This window comes from Haplochromis burtoni, unplaced genomic scaffold, assembly GCF_018398535.1.
Source record: "Haplochromis burtoni strain Fernald_Lab_line unplaced genomic scaffold, NCSU_Asbu1 Contig_64, whole genome shotgun sequence".
Lineage (NCBI taxonomy): Eukaryota > Metazoa > Chordata > Actinopteri > Cichliformes > Cichlidae > Haplochromis > Haplochromis burtoni.
The window spans coordinates 200,142-225,633 of record NW_024582425.1 but is presented as its reverse complement, the minus strand read 5'-3'; the positions used below and the strand labels follow the sequence as shown (position 1 = coordinate 225,633).

General features: G+C 41.7%; 1 protein-coding gene across 7 annotated transcripts in view; it reads right to left on the bottom strand.

The window, feature by feature from the left end:
• The window catches only part of gabbr1a (gamma-aminobutyric acid (GABA) B receptor, 1a), a 128,132-nt gene that overhangs the window by 55,503 nt on the left and 47,137 nt on the right, over positions 1 to 25,492 (bottom strand). For 6 of the 7 annotated variants that reach the window (XM_042221285.1, XM_042221284.1, XM_042221283.1 and 3 more), the window contains 2 exons: positions 22,605 to 22,765; positions 8,494 to 8,628 (listed from right to left, as the gene is read on the bottom strand). In XM_042221285.1, coding sequence (XP_042077219.1) covers positions 8,494 to 8,628; positions 22,605 to 22,765 — 296 coding nt within the window. Of the gene's footprint in view, positions 1 to 8,493; positions 8,629 to 22,604; positions 22,766 to 22,874; positions 25,379 to 25,492 lie in introns of those variants that run through there. The other variant, XM_042221287.1, reaches the window with a different exon arrangement.

The window sequence follows — 25,492 nt, the reverse complement described above, 5'->3', positions numbered from 1 at the left end:
TCTAGTCTCAAAGCAATATGGACCTATATAATAAGAGTTCTCAGCCATAATACCTCAAAAAAGGCAGCGGGGAAAATGGTTGTTAGAAAATGTCAGTAGAAGCAGAAGAAAACCGTTCCTCTATCAATTAGTCTCACAGTGACAAGTCGAAATAAAATCCTCGACAGGCCTTCTTTAAAATGAGGAACCTGCCGTTTAGGGAGCCATTAAAGACACGAGCTGCCTCTCCTACTCTCAGCTCTCATCTCGGCCCCATTACCTATAGCTGTGAGATGTTCTCCACTGGGAGCGAGAGGGGGCTCGATGACTGATGTCAAATGTCATGTGTGATGTGGACTCCCCACAATAACAAATTCCTGTGGGGAAAGGCACGTAGACGAAGGCATCAATACGAAGGAGGAGAAACTTTACAGGAAGTGACAGCTGATGTGGGAGCGGTGGCGAAGGATCTGAAGAAAACCACGGGAGCTTTGAAGGATGACACATGCTCAGGTATAAATGTGATGGATAACATACATACATGAGAATAAGCAACCATTGAGATGGAAGTTTAATGACAGCCACATATGTTTATTTTTTAAAGAATCTTTTAAAGAATGAATCCCTATGATCAGCACTTTGGCAACAGTGGGAAGGAAAAACTCCCTTTTAACAGGAAGAAACCTCCGGCAGAACCAGGCTCAGGGAGGGGCGGGGCCATCTGCCGTGATTGGTTGGGGTGAGAGAATATGGTAGGCCATAAATTATACTGTCAACATGGAGCAACAAAACAGGTAATGAACTTATCGTGCCTATCACTCAAAATAATGATCCGTACTTCAACTTCCTGTTCATGGCACAAAATGCTCCTTCATTACACTGAAACTAGTTTCTCTTGTGCCAATCCCAAATAAGGAAGCGAACTTGTATCAGTCCAGTGAACAGAAGAGTAAAAACCGCATCAACATTCATGTTCAGCATGAAGAATACTTCATGTCAGTGTGATAACATACTGAGGTTTGTAATATTTCCTACTGTAGGTTCCTTTAGCTACGAGACTTAAGTGTTGATGGTTTTTGGAGCCATACATAACCATATCTGGAGTAGATGGTGTAGCTGTATCCATAAACTGGTGACAACCTATCAATGTTCATGGAAATCGTTTGGTATAAGCTTTCAGCTACAGCTGCTGGTGTGGTCAACTTTAAGCTTGGATGAACATTGCAAGGAAAATTCAGGAGATCACCAAAGTCGTTGTAAGCCTTCCTCACTTTGTCACCCGCAAATCCAATCTCACAGTATGACTGGGGAATAAATCAGGGAATAATTACGGCCGTGATGACCAATCCTCTACAACAAGCCTGAATAATCACTCAAAATAATGATCCATAAGTATCCTTCAATTCAGCCTCCTGTTCATCAGTGAACTTTCACATGTCTGTTAAATGGCGAGAAGTGAATGCAAAAGTCATTTGAGGCCTAGTGGTTGTTTGACGTGTTGCTGTTGAAATTGTGATTTGTTTCATGCAGTTATCACGCATCAAGGGAGATTCATTCAACCGAGGGCAGAGGGCCCCGTCTCAGAGGTTGATATCACAAAGCCTGGGCAAATAACACCAATGGGAAAAAATTCCAGACACGAATATCACTACACTTAGAAACAAAAAAGTTCCTTATTTTATTCTCTTGTCCCTGGAGGTGTTGCAAACATAGTCTTACATTTGTGGAAACTTGCCTTAAATCTCTAGTGAAACTGACTTTAGCCCTTGATATCGACCCGGAGGCTGGCGGTCTGTGTAGAGGCACAGGCAGGACTCGGGTTACGAGACTAAAACGTAGCCAGTCATATAAAATTGTCACCACTTTGGTATAACCAAACAAATTATAATGAAAAGAACTGTAAGGAAAACATCCATTTAAAGACCAGATTCAAATGCCACTCCTTCAGGTTTCTGACACTTGGCTTGTTTAACATGTGGTTAAAATCCAACCCTAACTATATCTGACTGGTTTGCTAGTGATCCAATGCATGCTAAATAGTAAAAAACTGTCAAAATTAGGTACAGAATGTATTTATATTATATATTATTATCATATTTATTCATACATTTGGAAATTGACTGATATTTATGTAGCTCTTCTACTCAAATCTATCTCTATATACCTGGACCTACAGCCAACTCAAACATGGATTGATTTGCAATGTGAGAGGAAAAACTGAGCAAAAGCTCAGCTTCTAACACTGTGACACCATTACAGAAAACACATACACATTAAAAGCTGTCAGATATATTAAATCTTCTTAACTGAACTTAAATAACCAGTAAAACCTTAAAATCCACAAGAGAAATGAATCGTTTTTCTTTGGTCAAACACAGGCCTTCTCCTGACCTTACATGGTAAATGGCCTGTATTTGTATAGCGCTTTACTTAGTCCCTAAGGACCCCAAAGTGCTTTACACTACATTCAGTCATTCACACACACATTCACACACTGGTGATGGCAGTGTGTCTGTTTTGGGTTTTTTTTACACCTTTTTACATCTTTAAAAAAGTAGAGAAAGCTAACCGAGCACCACTGTGGGAGTCAGCATATGATCGACGGCTGGACAGGTTACGTGTCTGTTCAGAGATTGTTGTGTTGTGTTGATCTTCTTAAACCCGTTTTTAATCTTAGATTGTTGTCCATGCATGTCTGATATGAGTGCTACAGGATCTGTGCTGTTGTATGGTGAACTGTGGATGAAATAATGGCACAGTTGTTCCTTTACTGCTTGGAAACGTTTTTGGCCCTCAAATAACTACACATAGAGATCTTGTTGTACATTAATGAGCCCCAGTTAAGACTTTGTGAAGACTGTACCTGTCTATGAATTGACTTGTACTGCACCCCTACCCCTGAGGGTGTAGATGTAGATGAGGGACATAAAATAAAGTGGAAAGTTTGTTAATTTGGGTCAACAGAGCGTTTAATGTCATCAACTCAAACACTTAGAAAACCTGAAGTGTTTTCAGCTTGTTTTTGAAGGGGCTTCATTAGCACAGTGCCTGCAAGAGTGTAATAATTTAACTGAGGTCAAACCTAAGCTACACTCAACACTGGCAACACTCAAATAACTCTTCACCAGACATGAAAACAGTGACACGAGTGAAATGCAAAAGCTGCTGTGGCAGAAATAGACCCACGCAGCAGCATGCAGAGACAAGCAGAGTTCCACATCGAAGCTCCCCCAGAACCACAACAATATCTCTCAATTCTCACATCGACAGCTCTCTCGTAGCCTTGTAGCAGATCATTGCCCGTCTGTGGCTTACAGTGCTTTTAGAAAGGAAGATAGGGGAACAAATGAACACTGTGCTAAAAGGAGCTGATGGAGAGACCCTCCTTGATCAGTGTCCAAAAACAGAGGTTGCGTTTGCCTCCCCAGCACTGTGATGAAGCTGTTTGACATGCGAGGAGGTTCCTGCAGGCAGAACGCATCCAGAAATAATTGAGTGTGGCGGTTAGGTGGTTGTGCCAGTGGTGGCGTGTAGTAAAGAGAGACAGATCCCTTTGTGTGCAGGGAGAATCGACTGCTCGAGTTGAGAGATTGAGGCGGAAATGAAGAGTGGGAGAGAGCCACAGAGAAAGCTAGAGAATGAAAGGAGGAAGGAAGGAAGGAAGGAAGGAGAAAACTGGGGTTGTAATAGAGCAGCCCAGCTCCAGGCAGAGACAGACAAAGAAAGGAGAGAGGCGAAGAGTCAGAAAGTGGAAAAGAGTCTTTAACGACGAGGAAAAAAAGGGTGGCAAACTGAGAAAGCCCAGAAACGAGAAAGAGGGGCAGATGCCAACCGCTAGAACTGATTGTTCTCGATGACTAATCTCTGGATGAAACTTCAATTATGGGACAAAGCTAATAAGCAGAGCGCCGTGAGTGACAGAGAGGCAGATCAAGAGAAGAAAGAATGAGATAAACAAAATAAACTGAGTGATGAAGGCATAAAAAGCTGAAATGCTTTCAACAAAATCACAGCAGCAGAAGACAGCAACGGATCTCTCACTCTTTTAAAGATCTGGGTTGTGTTTAATACTTGTCATAAATACTGTACGTATATTATGATGCTGTATTGAGGCCAATAAATATTCTTTGTCATAGACAGCAGCGCAGCTGTCAGTCTTGTAAAGTCTCAACACTAATTAAAGATCCTTTCTGAAGTCTTTTAAAACTGCGTTTGCAGTGTTCAGCTGCACAAAGCAGAGAGATAAATGGCAGCGTTGTCAAGGATTTTATCAGCTTACAGCCCTCTCCATGCTACGCAGAACCAAAGTTCACCACAGAGACAAAGGAACATGGGACAGCATTGTCTTTTTAGCCTGTTTGTTTGGCATCTGGCTCTCGTTCTCTGCAGACAAACTGCTGTAACAGAGCCTCTTTTGTTCGCTTCTGCGCTCCGCGCTGTTAATTTTGCTAATAAAACAACTGGAATGGGATTTTTTTCCAGGATTGAAAAAGGAAGCCAACACAAAAAATGGCAAACATGCAGTTCGTCACATGACCACTTGAGGCTGGTCCCAAAAGCAAATCGGTCTCCACAGACTCACACATTTTAAAGCCAGATTTTAGCATTTTGGCTAATACCATGTTTATAGTTTCGTAGCAAGAACCTGCATGGATGCAACACAAACACACACATATCTGCTAATTAGTGCCCAGTAACAGAATAGTAAAATATTTGAATCAAGAGCGAAACACGCCTTTCTTGTACAGGCTGCACCATAAAGCAAGTCTTAACATTAGTCAGATAATTCCATTAAAATGCTTCAAAAGGCACCAACAGCACAAAAACAGTCAAAAGGTCCAGTTCAGTGCTTTCAATTAGTGGAGGTGAGGCAGAGCAGAGAGCTATCAGCTGCAGCTGCTTGTGTTGGCCCACCTGTCAAAGCTGCTATTCCCCTGCCTTCAAGTTTTAATACAATGGGTGAGCTATAAAATAAATTCAGTCTCTGTGTAGTTGTCACAAAGTTTAGGTCTAAGGATTCAAACTTTTTTGTACCAGGCTTTAAAAATGCGACATATTTGGCCATTTTAACATGAGAGTTTGGGAACTGACTCGTTTACAGTAAGTGACTCTACATTGACTTAATGTTTTAGCCCGAGATGTTCCTGCTTGGTGTGAGCTGATTACTTAGCAGCCTCCTGTCTGCTCATGTTTACAGCCTGGTATGAGCCAATGCAATCCTTTAGAACAGTCCTATGGAGGGTGAGTCTAAATATAATCATTCATAGCTCCAAAAAAGAAATGCTGAAACTTTGAAACTGGGCTTCACAGCGCTAAATTTAGTGTTGGCTTACAGAATAACACGACTGATTTGGCTATTTAAGAATTTTCTAGATTTTACCATTTTAGCTAAACGTGTAGGATCGTTATTTGCTGTAGTTCTGTGATCAGGGAAATGTAAGGTACAGGTGTGAAGGCCAAAACATCCAACAGCATATTTGACAGATGAAGCTCTTCGATGCTGAGCAGCTCCTTTACATCTTCACACCTTGCTGTTGCTAAAACCTTTTTCCAAACTTGTGCAGGCTGGCAGTGGACACAGTTACTGTTTACAGCAGTTGCTTTAGTTAACCATCTACAAACCTCTTTCAAATATAAGCCGATTCATTATTTGCCGGAGATGCTGACACAGTGCAAAGCAAGTTGGCATGTTACTAAATATTTTTGGCATATATCAATACATTTCGGAAAAAGGTACACCATTAAAAGTACGCCAAATCAGCTCTTCAGAGTTCCTTTTTGCAAAGTGATAAAGAAATCCTTTAAATCAACGTTCACTCTAGCAGGAAAGAGATTCAGGAAACTTAAATGACCAGTTCAGAAATGTTTTGTGCACAAACATGTTATTGCAGAGAACATAGGTAAAGGCTCACAGGACGTATCGCCACAGAGTCCTAAACAGCAGATAAACACGCCTCAGATTTAGGATAAAGCAGCAATCGATATCAGAGAGACGACTCTCAGAGGACACTGGATTGGTTTAAAAAAACATTAAGGGAACGCGTTGAAAACACATCAGATATTAAAAAGAAAATCTAAATCACGGATATCTATACTGGACTGGGTAATGCGTGAGGAGCGAAACGTTGCCATCTGTTTCCGAAGCATAAAATGAAAATGATCAACCTACCCAGCACCCACTGCACATTCTACATCTTACATGGATATGCCACCCTTGGCTCCCACTGACCCACCACCAAACAGGTGATGCTGAACAATGTTACAGGCAGCATAGCGTTCTCCGCAGCTTCTCCAGATCCTTTCACGTCTGTCGCGTGTGCTCAGGCTGAACTTGCTCTAATCTGTGAAAAACACCAATGATGGATTTCAATCAACGGTGAAGACAGAGGACGTCCAGCCCTCAGGTCCCCTCGTGATGTCTCTTTCTGTTTGGTCAGAGACATTCACACCAGTGTGTTCTGCTGGAGGTCTATTTGTAGCTCTGGCAGTGCTCATTCTGTTCCTCCTTACATAAAGGAGCAGATACCAGTCTTACTGATGGGTTAAGGACCTTCTATAGCCCTGCAAAGCTCTCTTCGAGTAACTGCCTTTCTCTTTAAATCTCCTTCATGCTTTTGTAACTGTGCTGGGAGACACAACAAACCTTGTGGCAATGACACACATTGAGGTGTCATCCTGGAGGAGTTGGACTACCCATGCAGCTTCTGTAGGCTCCAGGTATCACAGTAACACTGACTCTGTTTTGGCAGTTGTCTTATTGTTGCCCCTCTAGTGCACCTGTTGTTAATTTCATTAAAACCAAAGCAGCTGAAACCGATTAACAATGCCCTCTGCTGCTTAACTGACCAGATCGATACCTCACAGTTTAACTGATTTGATGTTATACTGTGTTTCTTTGATGTTTTTGATTCCGTTTTCTTTGTATAGCCCTGAGGCACGTCATACTGTAAGGTGAAAACCCTGAAACCTTTGTGAGCAGCGTATGTAGAACACAGCCTCAGACTTACAGACAACAATCACAACAATCACCAGGAAAATTTTCAATCTCAGTCAAGTTTGAAAGGTATAACATCGTGTACTTGTGGCTACAAAACAAAACTAAAACATGACTCAAAAAGTTATAATCTGGGATATCGCATTAGAACATGCTTTATGTCATAAATTCAGACCTTTAGGTTCTATGACGCTGGTGTTCTCACTCCTTACATATTGCTCCAAATGGCCTTAGTTTAACTACTTATACTATTTTCACCCACTTTGCTGACACTGAAAAAACACGGTGAAGCACTTTAATTACTATAAAACTTTTTACTATTATTCAAAACAGTTTTGTGTTTCTCCCGCTACTAATTATAGTGTAGGCGCCTGCTGCGTAAAACTAGGGAATAGCTTGGCTGAAATCCAACCAAACTACCCACACTTACTGCCACTGGAAAGGGAAAATGATTGGCTACATTCATAAATGACTGCAGTTTTAAAAGTCCAATAACAACTCAGTTTCATGACTGTAAAACACATAACAAGCTTCCAAAATGGAAGCACTAGTTGGATGACACCAGCACTCCTGAGGGGAAAATGGTGGAGAAAAAAATCCATTTTGTAGGCAGCAAAGTAACAAAAACACAGAACGATACCCAGGAAATAAAGAAAAGGTTTTGTTTTATGGACAGAAGTCAGCAGACTGTTAGAGACAGATGTCAGGCCTCAGCCACTCAGAGGCCGCTCTGCAACCACCTGGCAACTCTCTTTAAAGTCAAATAAGAAAAGTGGCAACCAAATACTGTCTATATTTTAACCTTGACAGTTATAGTTGTTGGTAGTTGCCTACTGTTGCTAGGTGAAATCAGATGCAAAAAAACAAAAGAGTGCTACATTGAAAACCTGCCTAGGTTGCTAGCAGGTTGCTAAGGTCGCCCATCATTGGTAGAACAAGCCGATTTGTCTACAAGCTCTCCCGAACTAATTGCTGAGCAGAAACCGAGACCTCTGCAATAAACACAAAAATGCAACTTTACTTTAAAGGTGAACGGTTTCAGTTTCAGGTTTGCATCCACTCCAAAGTTTCACTGCTGCTCAGTGAACACTTGGCAAGTTTTTGCAGACAAGTCAGCATCTTCCTTGCAAACTGTGGGCAACCGTGGCAACCTGCCAGTGACCACAGCACAGCAGCATATACCTGTTTACCACTGATTCCCCATGTGACTGTCTACAACCAACCAGCCACTCAGTGCCTTATTATCCTGCTGCTAGGCCTGTGTGACCGCTTGTTAACAAGATTTTAACAATATATCAAATATTATATATTTTAATAATATTCAGACTCTTATGGAGTAAAGGGATATAAATAATAATGGACACATATTTGGACGTTATGTGCACATCACGAAAGTAAATATGGGTAAATTCTACTTTGGCTGTTATTATGTGAAGAGATTTTCAGGTTAAGCCTCACGTTTGTCTGAAAAATGTAAACATCTGGAGTAAAACAGGAACAGCGTGAAGGAAGACACTCACCACTATGAGGTTCCACATGCGAGCTGCCTCAGCCACTAACGTGGAGACGCCACTGCAGCCGGGCATCAGGACGATCTTGATAGGCTCGGTGTACAGAAGGTCATACAGCAACTTTGTAGCTTCTCCTGGGTCGCACTGGAAGGACAAAAACGACAGAGTGAGCTTTAAATGGATCGACACAGAAATTAATTAAGTCGAGACAGAAGGTGATGCAGAAAAAAACTGAGGCGATAAGACTGATGGAGACAGATGGAAAAAAGAGGAGCGAGAGGAAAAAAAAGAAACAAATAAGCAGTGGAGACTGGGAGATGGAGGCGTCTCTAAATAGAGTAAGAGAACAGAAGAGAGCAGATAAAGTAAAGGGAAATGACATCGAGGCAGTGGAGTCACAAAAAGGCCAATGCAAATGTGCGTTGAAAAGACAAGTAGGAGAAAGAAAAGGACAAGTCAGGGAAATGGAAAGAGCAGCACAAGAAAGGGTCACGACAAAGTAGAAGAAAATGGCACCAAAGTAGCACAGAGCAGTAAACAAGCAGATGCAAATTTGAAGAGAAAAGATGAGCTGCAGTAAGAAAGAAAAATGCATTATCTGCAGAGTTTCACAGCATCCATACAGCCCGCATCGCCGTGTCTCATCAACACGCGCCGCGCCGCTGACAGATCAGGACATTAAAAAAACAAGAAAAACAGGCAGAAACAAAGAAAAGCGAGCACAACGATCACAACGGCAGCCATCACGAGCCATTACAAACCTCCAATAAAGTCATTTACAGCGTGTCTAGGTGGCGAAAGTGTGGCTGAATGATCCATCACCACTCTGTCAGCCACATTACAGACGTCTGCACCACACTGCTCATCAGAGTCACAGTTAAACGGGCCTGACACATCTAATGATTCGGCATGGAAGAAGAGATATGGCTTTCAAATACAAACACACACATGCATGGCTAAAAAAAATACACTCCAGATGAGTGTCACAAGCAATCGAATTGCAGATGGTGATGGCAACAACCAATAAAGATCCTAATTGGGGCGTTTGTCTCGATGGCTGAATTGTCTCGTTGAGGCAGCCCTGTGATTTTTCTGAAGTGGTAATCACCAGTCGAGACTCAGGAATGTGAAATGGCCAGGCTTCTTGTTGATTGATGTGTTTTCCATTAACTTTAGATTGGGTGGAATTACAGTGGTTACGTTTACATGCAATTAAATAATTCAATCAGAGCCCCATTAAGCAGCTCTGACAGCCAGACTTCTGACGTAAATGTTGCTGTATGATTTCCTGGATTGATCCTAATCAAAGGGGGAACTTCAACCGCAAAGACCACACAAAGACATTTAAAAATGCCATCATGACGGTCACTGCCCACCCTAGACAGCCGAGATCACTGCCTCTGTCACGACTCCTCGACTAGGAGCTCCGCACGTTTCTGTTTGTGTCCTGTAGGATTGATCAAAGGCACTATATAAACATAGTCACCATGGAACCATAAGATCTATCAACGCCCATTTCGATGCCTTGGTTTTAGCTTTATGATACCATTATCTTATATGTGTGAAGGTTCTCAGTCATCCAGGTCATCGTAGTAGGACCTTTTCCTTCCAAGCTCCTTAGACTACCATCATCTTACTTTCTGGAGCCAGAAGTCACCATATTTGAAGGCAGAGTGCTCAAACTTTTGGTTAGTATAGAGAGTCCAAAAGGCTCCATGGGACAGACAGAACATAATACAAGAGTTTTGCTCACCAAACTGAAGAATTCATTTCTTGGATGAGTTGTAAGTACAAATAACTTTAAATAAGGTCAGAATATTTGTCAGTTACTTGGATTAAAAACGTTCTGACAGCATGAAAGAAATTTAGAGGTCCAGTTTAGTTAGCTGAGATAAAACCAAGAAGGCAACCACCTGTCAATCAGAGCAACTACACCCCTACAAAAACAGAATGGGCATGTTAGAAAATAATACAATTAAAGTAGCTATAAATACTGAAAAGTGGCTACTTTTTTTCTGTTGCAAAGTCTGACACTTAACCATGAGGAGTCCACGAGGAGACTGATTTTTGGCGCACATAGGTGTGCCATGGAGATAATCACGTTTCACCTGATTGGTACGCTAAGCAACCAGTGTGAATAACGGGCAGAGCAATTACATTCTCTTCCACTAGAGGGCAGTATAACTACCTGCTCTAATTAAATGGGTTGCCAACTGCCAGTAAGATATTAGACGAAGAAGAAATTACATGGTCATGCTGCAAGTGAGACAACGTAGTGTGTAATAGTAATAAATAAATATTTGAAAAGTAGTTCATCTGACCTGGAGAAAATTCCGACCCAGATGAAGGCCCAGCGTGAGCAGTGGTCGGAAGAAAGACAAAAAAGGTATATAACTGGGCGCGGGGAGAAATTATGCTTTTTGTGACATTTGTGTTTGGTGGCGTGACGTGTGATTTTTCTAAAGTGAAATGTGTGCCGTGGCTCCAAAAGGTTGGGAAACACTGCATTATTTCATGGTTCCTGTGCTTTATTGTGCCATGAAATCATTTAAACTGTCACTGCAGCTTATCAACACACCTTAACATCTGACCGGTTACCCAGATAACAGACTCATGGTTGGGGGTGGTGTGGAGTTGTGGCAGCCAGGTATCCAAGAATGCATTTCAAACTACATCACAAGCAGCAGTGGGGGGAGCAAAGCACCAAACTGCAGGTAAAACGTTGAAATCCTACAATAAATACACTTTTAGGAGTTTTAAGGTGAGAACATAGCGCTATAAATTTCAACTATCTCGTTGATTTGCTCAGATAGAGCATATTTGCAAAAGTGCTCCAACATTTTGTGACATGTCAGGTCCCATTAGGCTAACAGCCAGCTCATCTTAGCGATCAGCTGATGGGGCAATTGGAGCTCATGATGCTTGCTGAGAACAGCCTGCTCCCAGAACACTGTTTTCAAAACCCCTCACCTCTCACTCGGGGGTAAACACAGGATATAAATCACAGAGATGATATCTAACCGGTGATGGTTTGTTCATTTTCAGATTAAAGTTAAGCTTCATAACTGGATCGTTTTAGTGAACCATGATGCACCACTGGAGTGTTGTATTCTATTTTCAACAGAATCATTTGCTTGTCTTTATTTCATGATGTTCAGATGTGTTAAACTTGTTTATGACACCTTATTTTCCAATAAAACTAACATTAAAAATATTTTAAAACAGAGAGGAAACTGAGCATTTTCACCAAGAGCAGAAACATCTGGACTTGCATATTGATGATGTTCCTGAAGAGTAATGTCAGGCCTGTTCCAGAGATGATCAAATTATTCATTTTTAATATTTATCCAACTGTATTCTAAACACCAGCTGCCTATTATAAGTTATAGAAGTCTACTTGAATTATTAGCTCTGTGTGTTTTTTTCTTTGATGAGCAGTGAGTGTATAGATGCATAGCGACTGCTGAACTGTCGCTTGAATAATCAGTAATATTGAATTTAATCTGCCGGTGTACACTTCTTTACCTCATCCAAATGAGTCCAGTGTTTATGACCTTTTAAAATAATTTCACATTAATGGCCCTTTTATAGCTGAGCATCTTGCCAGAGGGCTTTTAAAAACGTGTGTGTGTTTGGAAAGAACACAGGTAATTAGGTCTCTTATGTGCTACTTTCATCGTAAACATTAATCATGAAACGCAGTAAAGTAAACAGTGAAGCTGAGCTGATGTCGTTGAGTACGCTGCATCCTCCTGTCCTCGGATGTCTGGACTCCTGAGTGTACTGGTCCAATAGGAACTAACAAGTGTGCAATACAAACTCTGAGAAATATCCACTGCGAGCCCGGAACAAATCAATGTTTTTGATTAGGTCAGTGTTTGATTAGGCCCCGCCCCTTGACTCTGATGGGTGGTGTTGACAGAAGCACAGAATAATTAATAATAGTGAAACAACTGCTTATGTTTTTAAATCAAATTGATATTTTTAATTATTGACAAACAAACTGATGTGTTTATTTTTAGCCCTCCATGAAAAACACAATTCCAAAACATGGACGGGCTGGGAGTAGAAAGCAGTGCAAACTCCCACTGTGGATCCTGTTTGAGTGGATTTGTAAGACCTCTGAGTTATGCTGGATTTTGCCGTTTATCTTTGCAGAAATTCTGTTACTTCATGACAATATTGACCAAAGCCGAATCATTTCAGTGATTAAAGTTTTCAGGCGAATGAATGAGTGTGAAATTGCTCCCTCAGTCTATCATTATTTGGTGGGTTAACACAATTAATATTGACGTGGTAAACAGCTTCACAACATTTGTGTTATTTAGGGTAAGTGCTTGCTCAAAGGGAATCGTCGGGTTTCTCACGGTCAGGCACTGACCTCACTTTGAGTGCATAACTAAAACTGAACTGAATAGAAACAGCCAAGCTTGTGCAATGCAACGCAGACAGGCTGCAGGTCTTCTTTCCCATCAATCACCATACCTGCTCATTTCACAGATCACTTCAGCTCACTGGGTGAAATCAGCTGGATACAAACCACATGGTTCTCAGCTCCTCATAAAAATAACTGTTGCCTCATCTTCATATGAAGAAGATGCAGATTGACGCCTTCAGCTTGTTAAACAGTGTCTTTCCCAAAGGTTGTTTGTGTTCTCTGTCACTGTGGCTGTGGGCTGGCTGCATGCTGAGGAGAAGCTTGTTAGTTTTCTTGTGTTACAGTGTTTTAACTTCATTCTGAGCAGTAATTCACCGCCCACGCTAATTATCTTTGAGTTATTTCATCAATCTGTCCTTACCACAGCACATTACACGTTTAATAACGGCTTGTTTCCATCAATTTCGCAAATAAGTTGCTGCCTAATATATGAAGAATTAAAAGTGCAGTTTATGACCTCGTGGATGTTCTTTAAGAATTCACACTGAGACAACTTGCTTAGTCAGGGTTTTGCTAACGCTCTCTCTATACTGTATATATGTAGTTACACTAACAGGCTTGCATGCAGAGCTTTACTTTAAAATACTTCTAATGATTGCAGCTGAATGTGTGTAAAGAAAATGAACAAACATTCGGCACACATTAGTCAAAAACTACTTCTCAGGTAGAAAGCCTAATTATTACAGATAACGAGTAAATTTACAATAAAATAGGCTTTCATTTTCTGTGAAACGGCACCATCATTAAACCTGACACTGGTGTTTATCAAAAAACAAATTCGGTTTTACCCAGCAGCAGTTAGATATTCCTCGCACTTTCCACCTTCATCTTAATATGATGTGGCTAACAGGCCGCACTGGTATGAAATGAAGGGGTCTAGTCTGGAACACAATTGCAAAATGGCATCAGACATAGTTGAAGCTTTCAATCATTCACTGTTTCTGTGCGCGCAGGAAATTAAATCTTTGCTTGAACAGAAGCAAAATTGAAACACTGGGCAGCAAGACGAGAAAAGACTCAAGCTGTTTCAATTCATGACAAACCAGCGCAAAAACCCAGTCGCTGGGGATCAAAAACAGATTTCCTTTAGGTTAGAGCCGAAGAAAAGAATCTGTATTTTTTAAACATAACATGGCTTTGCATGAGTAAAGGTCATGGACCATCAGAACCAGTATGACATCAAAGAATGATAAAGACAGGCCTCTCAGACCAGATGCTCCCATTCTTACACAGTGCATGAGTAGCTTCACTGTGGCTACAGGAAGTAGACTGCATATAGCTTCACTGAGGCTACTAGTATTCTGAGGAATACTTTTATTAACTTTATAAAACAAATTGGACAAAAAATCAAAGACTTAAAAACCAAAAAAAAACCAACAGACCCAAGACACATAAAAATAAACATTTACAAACAAACATTAATGACCTAATGACAAGTCTTTGCTGCACTTTACTGAGTTTTACTCACATGCCAGTTTCTTCTTCCTCTGCTCTCAGTCTCGCTGCGTGTGCACCTCTTTGCATAGAGCAAGTGAAATAATATTAATATACTGATGAGACATAAAAACTTCCAGAGTTACACTGTGGGAGTGAGAGCGAGTGAGCGAGGGAAAGCTTTGCTTTCCAGTCATGTCAGCTCACTTAAACACAGTTTGTGGTTGAGTAAAAAAAAAATACAGAACAACGTGTAAGTGAACTACATGGATCAGCCTGGTGTCACTGACAGCAGATCCAAATAGTGCATCCGTAAGTTTGGCATGCTGTCAGGCTTTGGAGCTTAGAAATGTTCACAAAGCACACTAGGCTAGCTAGCCAGGATATAATGATTTGGTTACACCTGAGGAAAAACAGGAACGCAACCTCCTCACAACTAGAAAACAAAAAGAGAAACAAAATGGTAGCTGACTAGTTATTGCATTGAAATTTTTTCTCATCTAGCAACAGCTAAATTGTTGCCCAGTGTTCGAGCTACGTTTCACAGTGACTGCAATCACAGTCAGACAGATCTGCAAAACTTTGGAAATACCTGCTGTCTATTTATATCATTTAGAAATGCAGACAGATTGCCAACACGTTGCAATCAATCGGAGTCAGTCTGCACTGATGAGTAGTGATGAGTGCACATTTCTTTGCAATACTCAACTGGTATTCTGGTACTAGAAAATGTGTTTTGCTAAGCAGCTGTGTCATTTCATAGCTAAACCGCTGTCCTACAGCAACAACTTGTTGTAGTTATAAGTAGTTAATGTGAACTTCTGTTTAATGTGATGCCAACACATCACAACCTATTTGCTGATTTATCATTTAATCTCCGTATTATTACAAACAGGCTGCTCGTATCTGCCAGCTTGACCCCAGTCTCTATCACATCCCGATCAGCCTGGTAGCAGACTGACTCCATCCGAATGCTGTTTTATCGCCGTTTTGACGCACCACAGTCGCTCTGAAGACAGCAGCTGACTACGAGTGCTTACAGACCTGGTCCCCCTTTTCAAAGTAACCATTTCAAAGGCAACCAAATTGCAAGTACGTAGTTGCAATAATTGTGATCGCGCCGCAGTCTCCAGCCAATGTTTCTTTTAGTGTGACTGTGGCATTGATGACAGTGGTAATAAGAATGGGAAACCTGCAATTATTTTCTGTATATATACAATTTAGCATGTTTGATTTGAAATAAAAAAAAACAGTAATACTGATGTTGTGAAAGACAATTAAAAATAATAGAAAACAAATTAAAAAAACATTTTAAAATGCCTTGAGCAACCAATATTAAACAGAAGCCCTTTAAATCTATGAATTCGTACCAGAGTGTTTGTAAGATCCCTGAACAGGCTGCTCGAGTTAATTTTGCTATTAAAACCCTTAATCATTATAATAAAAGCAGATGGAGGCACACACACAAAAACCAGCTTAGACGGAAGTTTTCTAAGAAGGTGATTCAGTTATTTTGCTTTGAACAGTTACTTATTCCATGTTCTTTTCACTTTGAATAACATAACAGGAAATGGTTAGCAGGCAGTAATAGGTGTATAATGAAAGGGTGTATTTTTGAACACAATTGTGAAATAGCACCAGACTACATAGCTGTACTTTTCAATCATGCCATTTTTCTATGAAAGCAAGAAATGAAACTTTTGATAGTATAATGGGAACACTGTGCAGAGATGAAAATGATATGGAAAAGTTCAAACATCAATTCATGGTAAACTACTGCCAAACCCATCATATAGAAGCTTTTTGTTTTAAAACCACACACTGTATATAAAAGATGGCTGAAGCCACCAATTGAGCATGTTGACCAATCTTGGAGATGTTTTTAATCACGAGTGAGGGGAGATAGATAGAGCTACGAGAGAAACTGCTGTTATAGCGTTGCAGATTCATTAGGTGGTCACTTATAAATCAAAAATTAACACCTGAACCATCAAAATTCAACTGGTGGAGTTGCTGCACGAGCCAACTCCACTGGTTTTCTGATTCTAATACGACAAAATTAATTTGTTAGAGGAACTGCAGTTCCTCCAAAGGCCACTTGGTGTCAAACTTTACAAGAGAAATATAGAAAAACATTGGACACTAGGGATGGGTATCGTTTAGGTTTTATCCGATACCGGTGCCAAACCGGTACTTTTGAAACGGTGCCGGTGCTTAAACGGTGCTCAAACCGGTGCTTAAAGAATGGAGAACACAAAATTGGTCCAAAAACCTCTCATGTTCAGCTGTTTTTTTTGTAAAAAGATAACAATGTTAGCCTTTTCTGCAGCTATGGGGCATATATGGTATCACTCTTGGCTGGAAGCAGTGCTTAAACAATGGAAAAAACACAAACTTTGTCCAAAAACCTCTCATGTTTAGCTGTTTTCCACTTTTTCTTTGGTCATTTTAGCCTTTTTGGCCAGGGTGAAGGGAGTATCTGCCATCAAACAAGAGACAGCCGCATGTAGCTATGATGATGTTTGCTAGTTCACCTTACATGCATTAATGTAATAACGTGGTTAGCCTACTCAACGTAAATTACACACGAACAACATAAGCTACTCACGCAGAGAAGAACGGCTGCTGCATCATCATCCTCATCATTTCTGCTACACTGGCAGGGCTAGGGGCCAGGACTCTCCTCTTCGGGTTTTTGGGACATCATGGCACCGGATACCGGTACCCATCCCTATTGGACACTATAGCTAATTTCTCCCTTAATTAGATTAACATGGGGGGATTTCTTTGTTGTTTAAATGTTTACTTAAGGCACGACGGCTTTGACCGACAGGTGAGTGGTGACGCAGGTAGCTGTAGCGACTAGCTGTGTGCTTTCTTTCTTTTTTCTCTTTTTTGCATGTTATTCAGCCTTAACTGTCAGATCCTTCTCTTTGTGTCATGTACCAGTAGTGTCTCTATACATGCTAACCAAGTTTGCTACCATTTCCTGATAACTAAGCTTTCCACAGTGGCAACATATATCTTTTATACACAGTCTCTGTTCGTTTTGTGCTGTTTCCACATGTAATATTAACAGGCTTTAAAGGTAAGTGGCAGAAGTTGGATGTACTTGCAAGAAAATAATCTGTTCCAGTTGTTGAACGTTTCAGTCATTCACCTTACAAACAAAGCCTTTGGTAACATAATCAGCAAGCACATGGCCTCCTTATAAAAAAACAGAGGCAAGCAGGGGTGTTGGCAGGTTTGCAATAAAGGCTGAGGAATCTCTGCTATTCTTGGAGGTCTGTCTGCTACAGCCCCCTGGGGTCGTCACCATTTCTACTTTCATTTCTGTTCCTCCTTGGCTCATGAGAGCAGCAGCAATGAAGGCCCCCAATGCCATTCATGGTCACATTCACATTCTCTGTCACACACCCAGATTAATGCTACTGTGTGTGTACATAAAACTACACACACACTCACATACCCCACAAAAGATAGGCACTTCAGCTGCTGTCCTTGGTGCTGAAATTCCTGCAGCCAATATCGGTGTCATGTTAACATGCCCATGTAGTCTCTCCAATCAGTCATACCCAGCTGGCGAGAAGCTTTGAAAGAATCTGAAGTTTCCCTGAGCTAGGAAGAATGAGAAAACACACTTGGTCGTCATAATATGCCATCTAATTACACTCCAGATTGAATAATATAAAAAGTGTGAATAGGGGATATGATCAGGCTTGGGGGACCGCCTGAATATTGAATCTCAAAGCATGCAGAGCTACATCTCCTTAGTTCTTCATAATTGCGTCTGGCACCACACTTCAGGCTCGTGTGCCAACGGACATGCACGAGGACCACTGAAGGATACGAGTTATGCCACAGCGGATGGAAAATTGTGTCACGGCTGCCAATTAAAATCAAAAACGGAAGTGAGGGAAGCACCTTGTTTCACCGCCATTTCTCTGCATCTCCACCGTCTCACTCATCACTGTTAATAATTGATCAAAGTTTGCAGTCTCGGCTTTGATATATCCATGGCAACAGCCTGTGTGGAGAGCGCGTGTCTGCGCGCGATCCTGTGTGTGCATGTGTGCGCACATCTCAGAAGGCTGTAAATAGTCTGATGCTGTCGCCAGAATAGCCAGAGAAACAAGCCGTTCTGCTACCACGGGGTATATTCATCCATTTAAAAGACAGGCTGGGATTAAGTGTAGAGCTTCATAAATATTTTATGATGTTGAACAAGTTGAGGACATCGCTCCATACTCCCCGCCCAAATTGTCACCTGTTTGCTAAGTCAAACGTCAGAGGTGGAACCACTCTGCTTTTTCGGATTTTCTGCCACATACGGGTGTACTGTTACACCGCTCGATGCTCACATTAAAGATGGACAAAGTTTTAAATAATGAGGTCAGTGAATGTGCAAGTAATCCCTGTGAGCCAAAAGCTCAGCCAGAGCCGATCTACAAGAGCCATTTCACTTCCTATTAATCCCATTGTACAGACTCTGGCTGCAGAATAGCCCTCAATGAACGGGAGTGCATAGAGCCAAACAGCTAAAATAATCATTTACACCTGCTCCTGGACAAAAATGTCCACATTTGAATTTAGTTTCTGCAGATCTACCATCGCTAAAGCGTCTGAACTGAAGTAAATCCACACTGTTGCAGATTTACCAGTAAAATGTTGTCGTTCTGCTTATAAACACTCGTTAGTCTGTAAAGGTTTTACAACAGGACGTCCTCTCTCAGTGCCATCTGATTCTAAATAACAACTACACATAAGAAGCACCACAACAGACATTTCCATGTGTGTATAAGGAGCAGCTGGTTGTGCTGGCGGCTGAAGGTGACTGCTGCCAGAAGTCCTTTGCTTCATGCCTGAATCAAAATGGTGGATGCTATTAAGTGGACCTGTGCTGTGACATCCTTAGTATCCAGGAAAAGCATTTAACTGTAAAGCCAATATATAAATATGGAATTATATATATATATATATGTTGTTGCATTATTATAAATCAGAAGAAAAAAGTTTACCCCGTGAAATTTACATTTTTGTTCCACATCTCCGTACAGCCCGACTCGTGCCGGACTACCTCACAATTGCCCGCTATGAGGCCGGGAGTGTAGACAGTGGGAGTTCTTGAGTATATTAGTCTCCCAGCTCACACTGCGATGTTGAATAACTGTAAGCTGGTGGTCTTTTGTCGACGTCTAGTTGTGGTTGAAAAACACTTTGAAAACAAAAGTCAGATCAAAGCTTTCTTATGAGCTAAACATACACATTGAATATGGCCTGGAGGTCTTTGTTAGACTTTGCTGCAAGAAAGAAAAGTATATTCCACAAAGGTTATTTCTCATTCTACTGAGCTAACTGGACTCCCATCACAGGGTGCATAGCACGGGCACAAGGAGCAGAGCTACAGCGTTTGTGATGTGCTACGTTTAGCACAATATAAATGAGAAAGAATGTAAATTCCTTCAAATTTCAGCCTATATTGTAAAAACAGGCCAATGCCAACAGTAGTAATTCTACTTTTTCTATGTGGAGAAGCTGTCAGATGAATGTCTGTTTTACCACTAAGTAACCACATTTTAATTTCATTCTTTCATTGTCATAATCTGATAAACACTAAACCTGTAGTTTAGCTCGAAACAACATCAACACCCGTCTGTCTTACAGTTCAGATCAGATGACCAGGGACATGACATCGGGGTTTGAGCCATGTTTGCTGGGCTGCATCTCAAACACGGGCGTAGCTTCCAGCTCCGAAAGAAGCCAGTGAAGCTCTTTTCCTCTGTTTACCTATTATTCTGGTTTTATAGGTCTGTGGGGAAACGGCTCTCGTCGTCGTAAATTTCAGTCGCACGCTGTGACAAGTTGCTAGCCTATTAAACTGCAGTGTCTCTCACTTTCTTTCTCTCAGTCTGATCCACGGCTCATTCGTCGCGTCCAAACTCTGACAGCGACCTCAAAACACTCAGATTGAGGCTTCACAAAGAACTTTGCTAACCAATAACTGAGAACCAGGAGGCTATGTCCATCTTTCCTATACGGTCTGCTATTCAGAGTTGCATTGTCTTTTCTAATCTTTGTTTGTTAAGATGTCAAAGAAAGCAGATATCCAAAATATGACAATGTCAGACAGCTTTGACAGTATTCACCCACCTTTTGTTTTGTAGGAACAGCCAATCAGAAGGAAAAGGGGAGGTAGCTGTAAGGAAAGAGGAGCGAAAATGGGGCTGCACTAAGGTGAACGAGGATCACATCGTTAATAATGTTTGTTTCTTAATTGCAAAGCTACCCTGGTAGAACGCACAAATAAAAATATGGACCTGAAGATATGCATAATAGGTCTCCCTTGATGCATTTCTTTTATTTAATCATTTAGAGATGCAATAAAAGTTTCTCATCATAATAAATTCCAGTTAAGAGTCTTTGATGCATAATTACACTCCGCAGCCTTCATCTCGAGATGCAAACAAAGAGCCATTTAAACCCTCGTCTTAATCTCACCAAGTTGTGCTTCAAATGTGCCGATCTCTTCTCAGACCAAACAAGGATGTGGAATGGGTTCTCATAACTGCATGCAAATATCATAATTAATCTCCTTCTTTATAATTGGTTTTCAGACTGTCATCCTCATTACCATTCCAGCCAGGTGAAAAACGTTTGCAATCAAAAAGTAAAAACCTCATTCTGACCACACTGTACCCAGAGTAGGAGCAATAAATTCCCCCTCCCCCCTCCCGCTAGGACTTAAAATCAAGGAATTAACCAGTATCATTCAGACAATGTTACACCAGCCTCTTTGAGCTTTTCCCTTCAAAAAGGATCTGCATCTATTTCGCGAGCCGGAGGCGCCAGCGACTCCTGAAGCACGAGGAGAGATGTTTTCCAATCCCTCTGAAATCTCTTCCTTGCTTTATTTTTATGTTTATGGCTGCTACGTCTGCAGATGCCTGCTTCACTACACTTGTAATCGGAGGACACACGCACGTATTTAATCTGTTTCGAGTGCAAAGAACGAGGTGTATGTCTAACAAAATGCTCTGTGCCATCAGCTCTGCATACATCCAGCGTATGATTTTGCACACATATTTCCACAGAGCTGAATCCTTGTTTGTTTCTGTGGTGTGCTTCAAGAGTAACTGTGTTGCCATGCCAACTCTCGCTCTCTTTCTCTCTCACATGCACACACACACACACACACACACACACACACGCTCTCTTTCCCTGCTATTCTGTTTAACAGGATTCCAATGCAGAGCCTTGTACACCAATCAGAATAAAGCTCGTAGCAAATTTCTAACCAGTCCCTGTGCAGTTAACTGTTTGGTGCCCCAGCCAACTCTCCAGGCATCTGTCCTGCAGCATGATTGATAACAACCCTCAAGAGAAGAGACAGAGGATTGCTTTTTTTAAACAAATCTGTGTCTGCACTCATCCCACTGTTGAGAAAAACACTTCCTTTCAGTGAAAAACTTCAGGATATGCAGCAGTGAGAACCCAAAGACGAGGATTATTCACTCACAGAAATAACCCGGATTGTGATTAAGGTTGATTCGGGTGGCGTGGGTGGTTAAAAAGGGCAGTATCTGAACAAGCTGGAGGGGTGATTATTGGATTTATATTGGTCGATAATGCTGACATTTTAAAATACCACCATGATGAATGATTGATGAGCAACAAGCAGGAGGTGTGTTTGCTCATTTAGCAAAATGAATGTGGCACGGAGTGCAGAGACTCTGGGGGGCTAGCTGTCAGCGGGGTGACCCATAGATAAAAACATGAAAGAACCAAAGCACTTCCTTAGAAAAAGTGACATTTTCACCTGATACCTGATTTTTTGGTCTTTGGCAAACATCAGGAAAGACGCTTCCATCACAAAGACTATGATGTTCAAAAAATATGACCCCAAAATCTACAATACTCAAAGAAAACCTCCCCTGATGAGGTGAGCTATCAGTAAAGCAGTTCCTAATGATCTTTAACTTTGGAGAAAACCAGCAATCCTAAAAAATAAAAAAAGACAGCCAGTATAATTTCATAAATCTGCAATCAAAACTGGAAATAAAAGCCAGGATTTCTTTCTCTGTTTTTAATCAGAAAAGAATTGAAAAAAACACTCACAGAACTGAGAAAATGACAAGAGCCCTCGTGATAATCTGAGAGGCAGATCATGACATCCCTCAGGGGCTGACACACACACACACACATCACTTTAAGTGCGCACCTCCTCTGACTCTCCTCCACATGCACTCACCATGCTGTCGTAGTGGATGAGCTCCAACTCGTAGTCGGGCAGGATGTCGCTCCTGTTGTTCACCAGGTCCAGGGCCATTTGAGCGGAGGGCATGCACGCCTGACCGCCCGGCCAGCCTCCGCTCATGGGGAACAGCGCTCCGATGTACAGCTTCTTCTTGCCTGCAGACGGCCGTGGCCAGAGGAGGAGAAGGATTATGAGAGATGCCCGGAGGAGCGCCGCGTGGCCTCGGACTGGGCGGTTTGCCCGCGGAGGACTCGTGCACATTACCAGCATGGTTCAAGGTGAGCTGAACCGGAGCAGCTTGACCCCGGTGCTGCAGCTGTAAGGTCGGGCTGTTCTGAACAATCCCACAGCTAAACGTACACTGAACTCAACACGTGTCCGGCCGCCCTGGAGTGTGTTTGGACTTTATGTTGCGCTTTGCAGATACTGTGGCGGACACCTATTTACTTTAAACTGCAAGTGTTTAGCAGATCGAGTAAATAATTAATCGGCGTGTGTTTGTGCATAATGCTTGATTAATTATGCATTGCATGCTGGATATTTTCGGGACAGAGTCGTTTACTTTGCAGAGCTCGCGGCGATCATGTGAGAACGCGGTCAACTTTCCATCTCCGCGCACATCGACACAATTGTCCAAACTAAACTAACGCGTGCTTCCGGCCTGCGATCGATCAAGATTATTGGACAGCGCGTCCCTTAGCTACTTACGACTTTTACGCAATCGGGACGCACGAACGAGACGCCGAGTCCGCGCGGAAGACGTCAAGCGGGTCGGACGGGTGCGTGTTTGGAGACGAAGCGGCGCAAACGGAGGGCTGCATCTACGATCCGTGGACGCAGTCGTGTCCCGACGGATGAAACGAGTTACCGCGGAAAAGCAGCCGCGCTAGCGCTCTGCGACTGAGCCACTGCAGCACCGGCTGGCTGAGTGTGAGGGAGAGAGCGAGGAGGGGAGAGAGAGCGAGCCTGCACGAGCTCTGAGAGCGAGTGAGAGAGAGAGAGAGCGAGAGAGAGAGGCTAAACCTCAAAGATTTTGACATTTGCACGGTGACTTTAACTTCAGCACTGCTTCCACTGCACACACGCGCATTCTTTGGCTTTGCATTTCTTGCATATGTGCGCCCATAATCAATATCTGATCAACGCATCGGCACAAATGGCCAAAAACAAGCTTTGGTATTTAACAGGTAGCCTACAGGAGGTCCGGGCAGGCAATATATGATCAATATAACGAGCTAACTCGTGTCAGCGTGAGCCGCTTCAGTTTTTCACACAATAAAAACAGAACAAACTTGTTGGGTTAGTTTTCAGTGAGTGGCTCTGCTGAACGTGGTCACATGTCCGCACAGTTTGATCCCACTCACAGTGGCATTCAATTATATTTCAGCCGCTTTTCTCAACTGCGCTGAGTTCTTGTAGAGTCATAAATGTCAAGGTTACATATAATTAACGTTCCAGTGTTTCCACGTCTAGATTTAATGATGCACTGAGCGAAGCCTTATTCAATAATCTGCCCGTTATTTTTTTTCCAATTAATTGATTTTTTTATTAGTCTATAAAAATGTCAATAAAAGATTCCCAGCACAGTTCTGAGAATGCCAAGGTGACACCATCTTATCAGTCCAAAGGTTTCCAGTTTACCCTCACACAATATTAAAAAAAAGAAAACTTCTAGTCACAAGCTCGATCATTTTCAGTTTTTACTTCAAAAAAGATTTTAAAATATATTTTAAAAAGAATGTTAACAGTAAATTATGTGTGGGTAAATAGTGCGGTCTCTACAATCAAAGTTTGGTTGGGTAATGTCACAATAACGTCCACCATGGATCCCGTACTTGACCCTTCAGAGTGCACAACACTAACAACAACATAAGACCAAAGCCTCACTGCAGCAGGATACAAAGCACTGGAAATATATTATTTACACATTCTAAAAGCATTACATCTTATAGGATAATATGACAACACAATAGTGTGACTTTGGTATGACATCATAGTTAGACTACTAATATATACTGTTGTTCTATAAAGTCTCTGGATATTCTGACCATAGAGCTGTTTCCACAGTGTCAGCAGCTGGTAGTGTTGCAGCTTTCTAAATCATAACCAAATGCAACGTGACTGCAGGGTTAACTGACAGATTTGTAGTTGAGTTCAAAGGGACGACAAGGACATCTACACAACACATCGCAAGTTTGTTAAAACTCATTAGAGGCCATGCTCTCTCTCTCTATTGTTCTTTTCCTGACACTGGTCATTTCCAAAGTCTGAGCTACAGCTGTAGATGTTGAATGAGATGTAGGTGAGCCATTAGAAATCATTTACAGCAATAACAAGATAGTAATAATGGTTTAAATCTGCCAGCTAAACAGTTACATTTAAAACAGGATATCTCATAATCGAGTTAAAGAATTGAATGGAGCTGCAGTTACAGCATCAGGCAGCAGAGGTGGAGCTGTTTCAGAGATTCAGCCTGGACAAGCAAATGAATTTCAGTGTGTTTATATGTGTGACTGTACAGTCGTCCAGCCTGTGACGGCGTGTGGGGATATGGTGTCGTTGCCAGAGAGACGAGATGGTTTTAGACTTAAGAATATCCTCATCAGTGGTAATTCCAGGACAATTTCAAGGATTTTCAAGGGAGATCACAATGAAAAGACAACAGAGAAAACACTTCATCTTAGATTTGTCATGATCAGAGTTGTGATTAAAAGCTTGGGTGGAAGATTTTCAGATTTCAAAATGGGTCAGGGTAGTCTTAAGTTAGAGAATAGCTGCGCTGCGCTGTCGGCTAAAACCAAGCATTTCTTCAATTAAACAACACGTTTGGGTTTATGTCCACACATCTATCCACTCTCTTCCACTTATCCTTAACAGGGTGG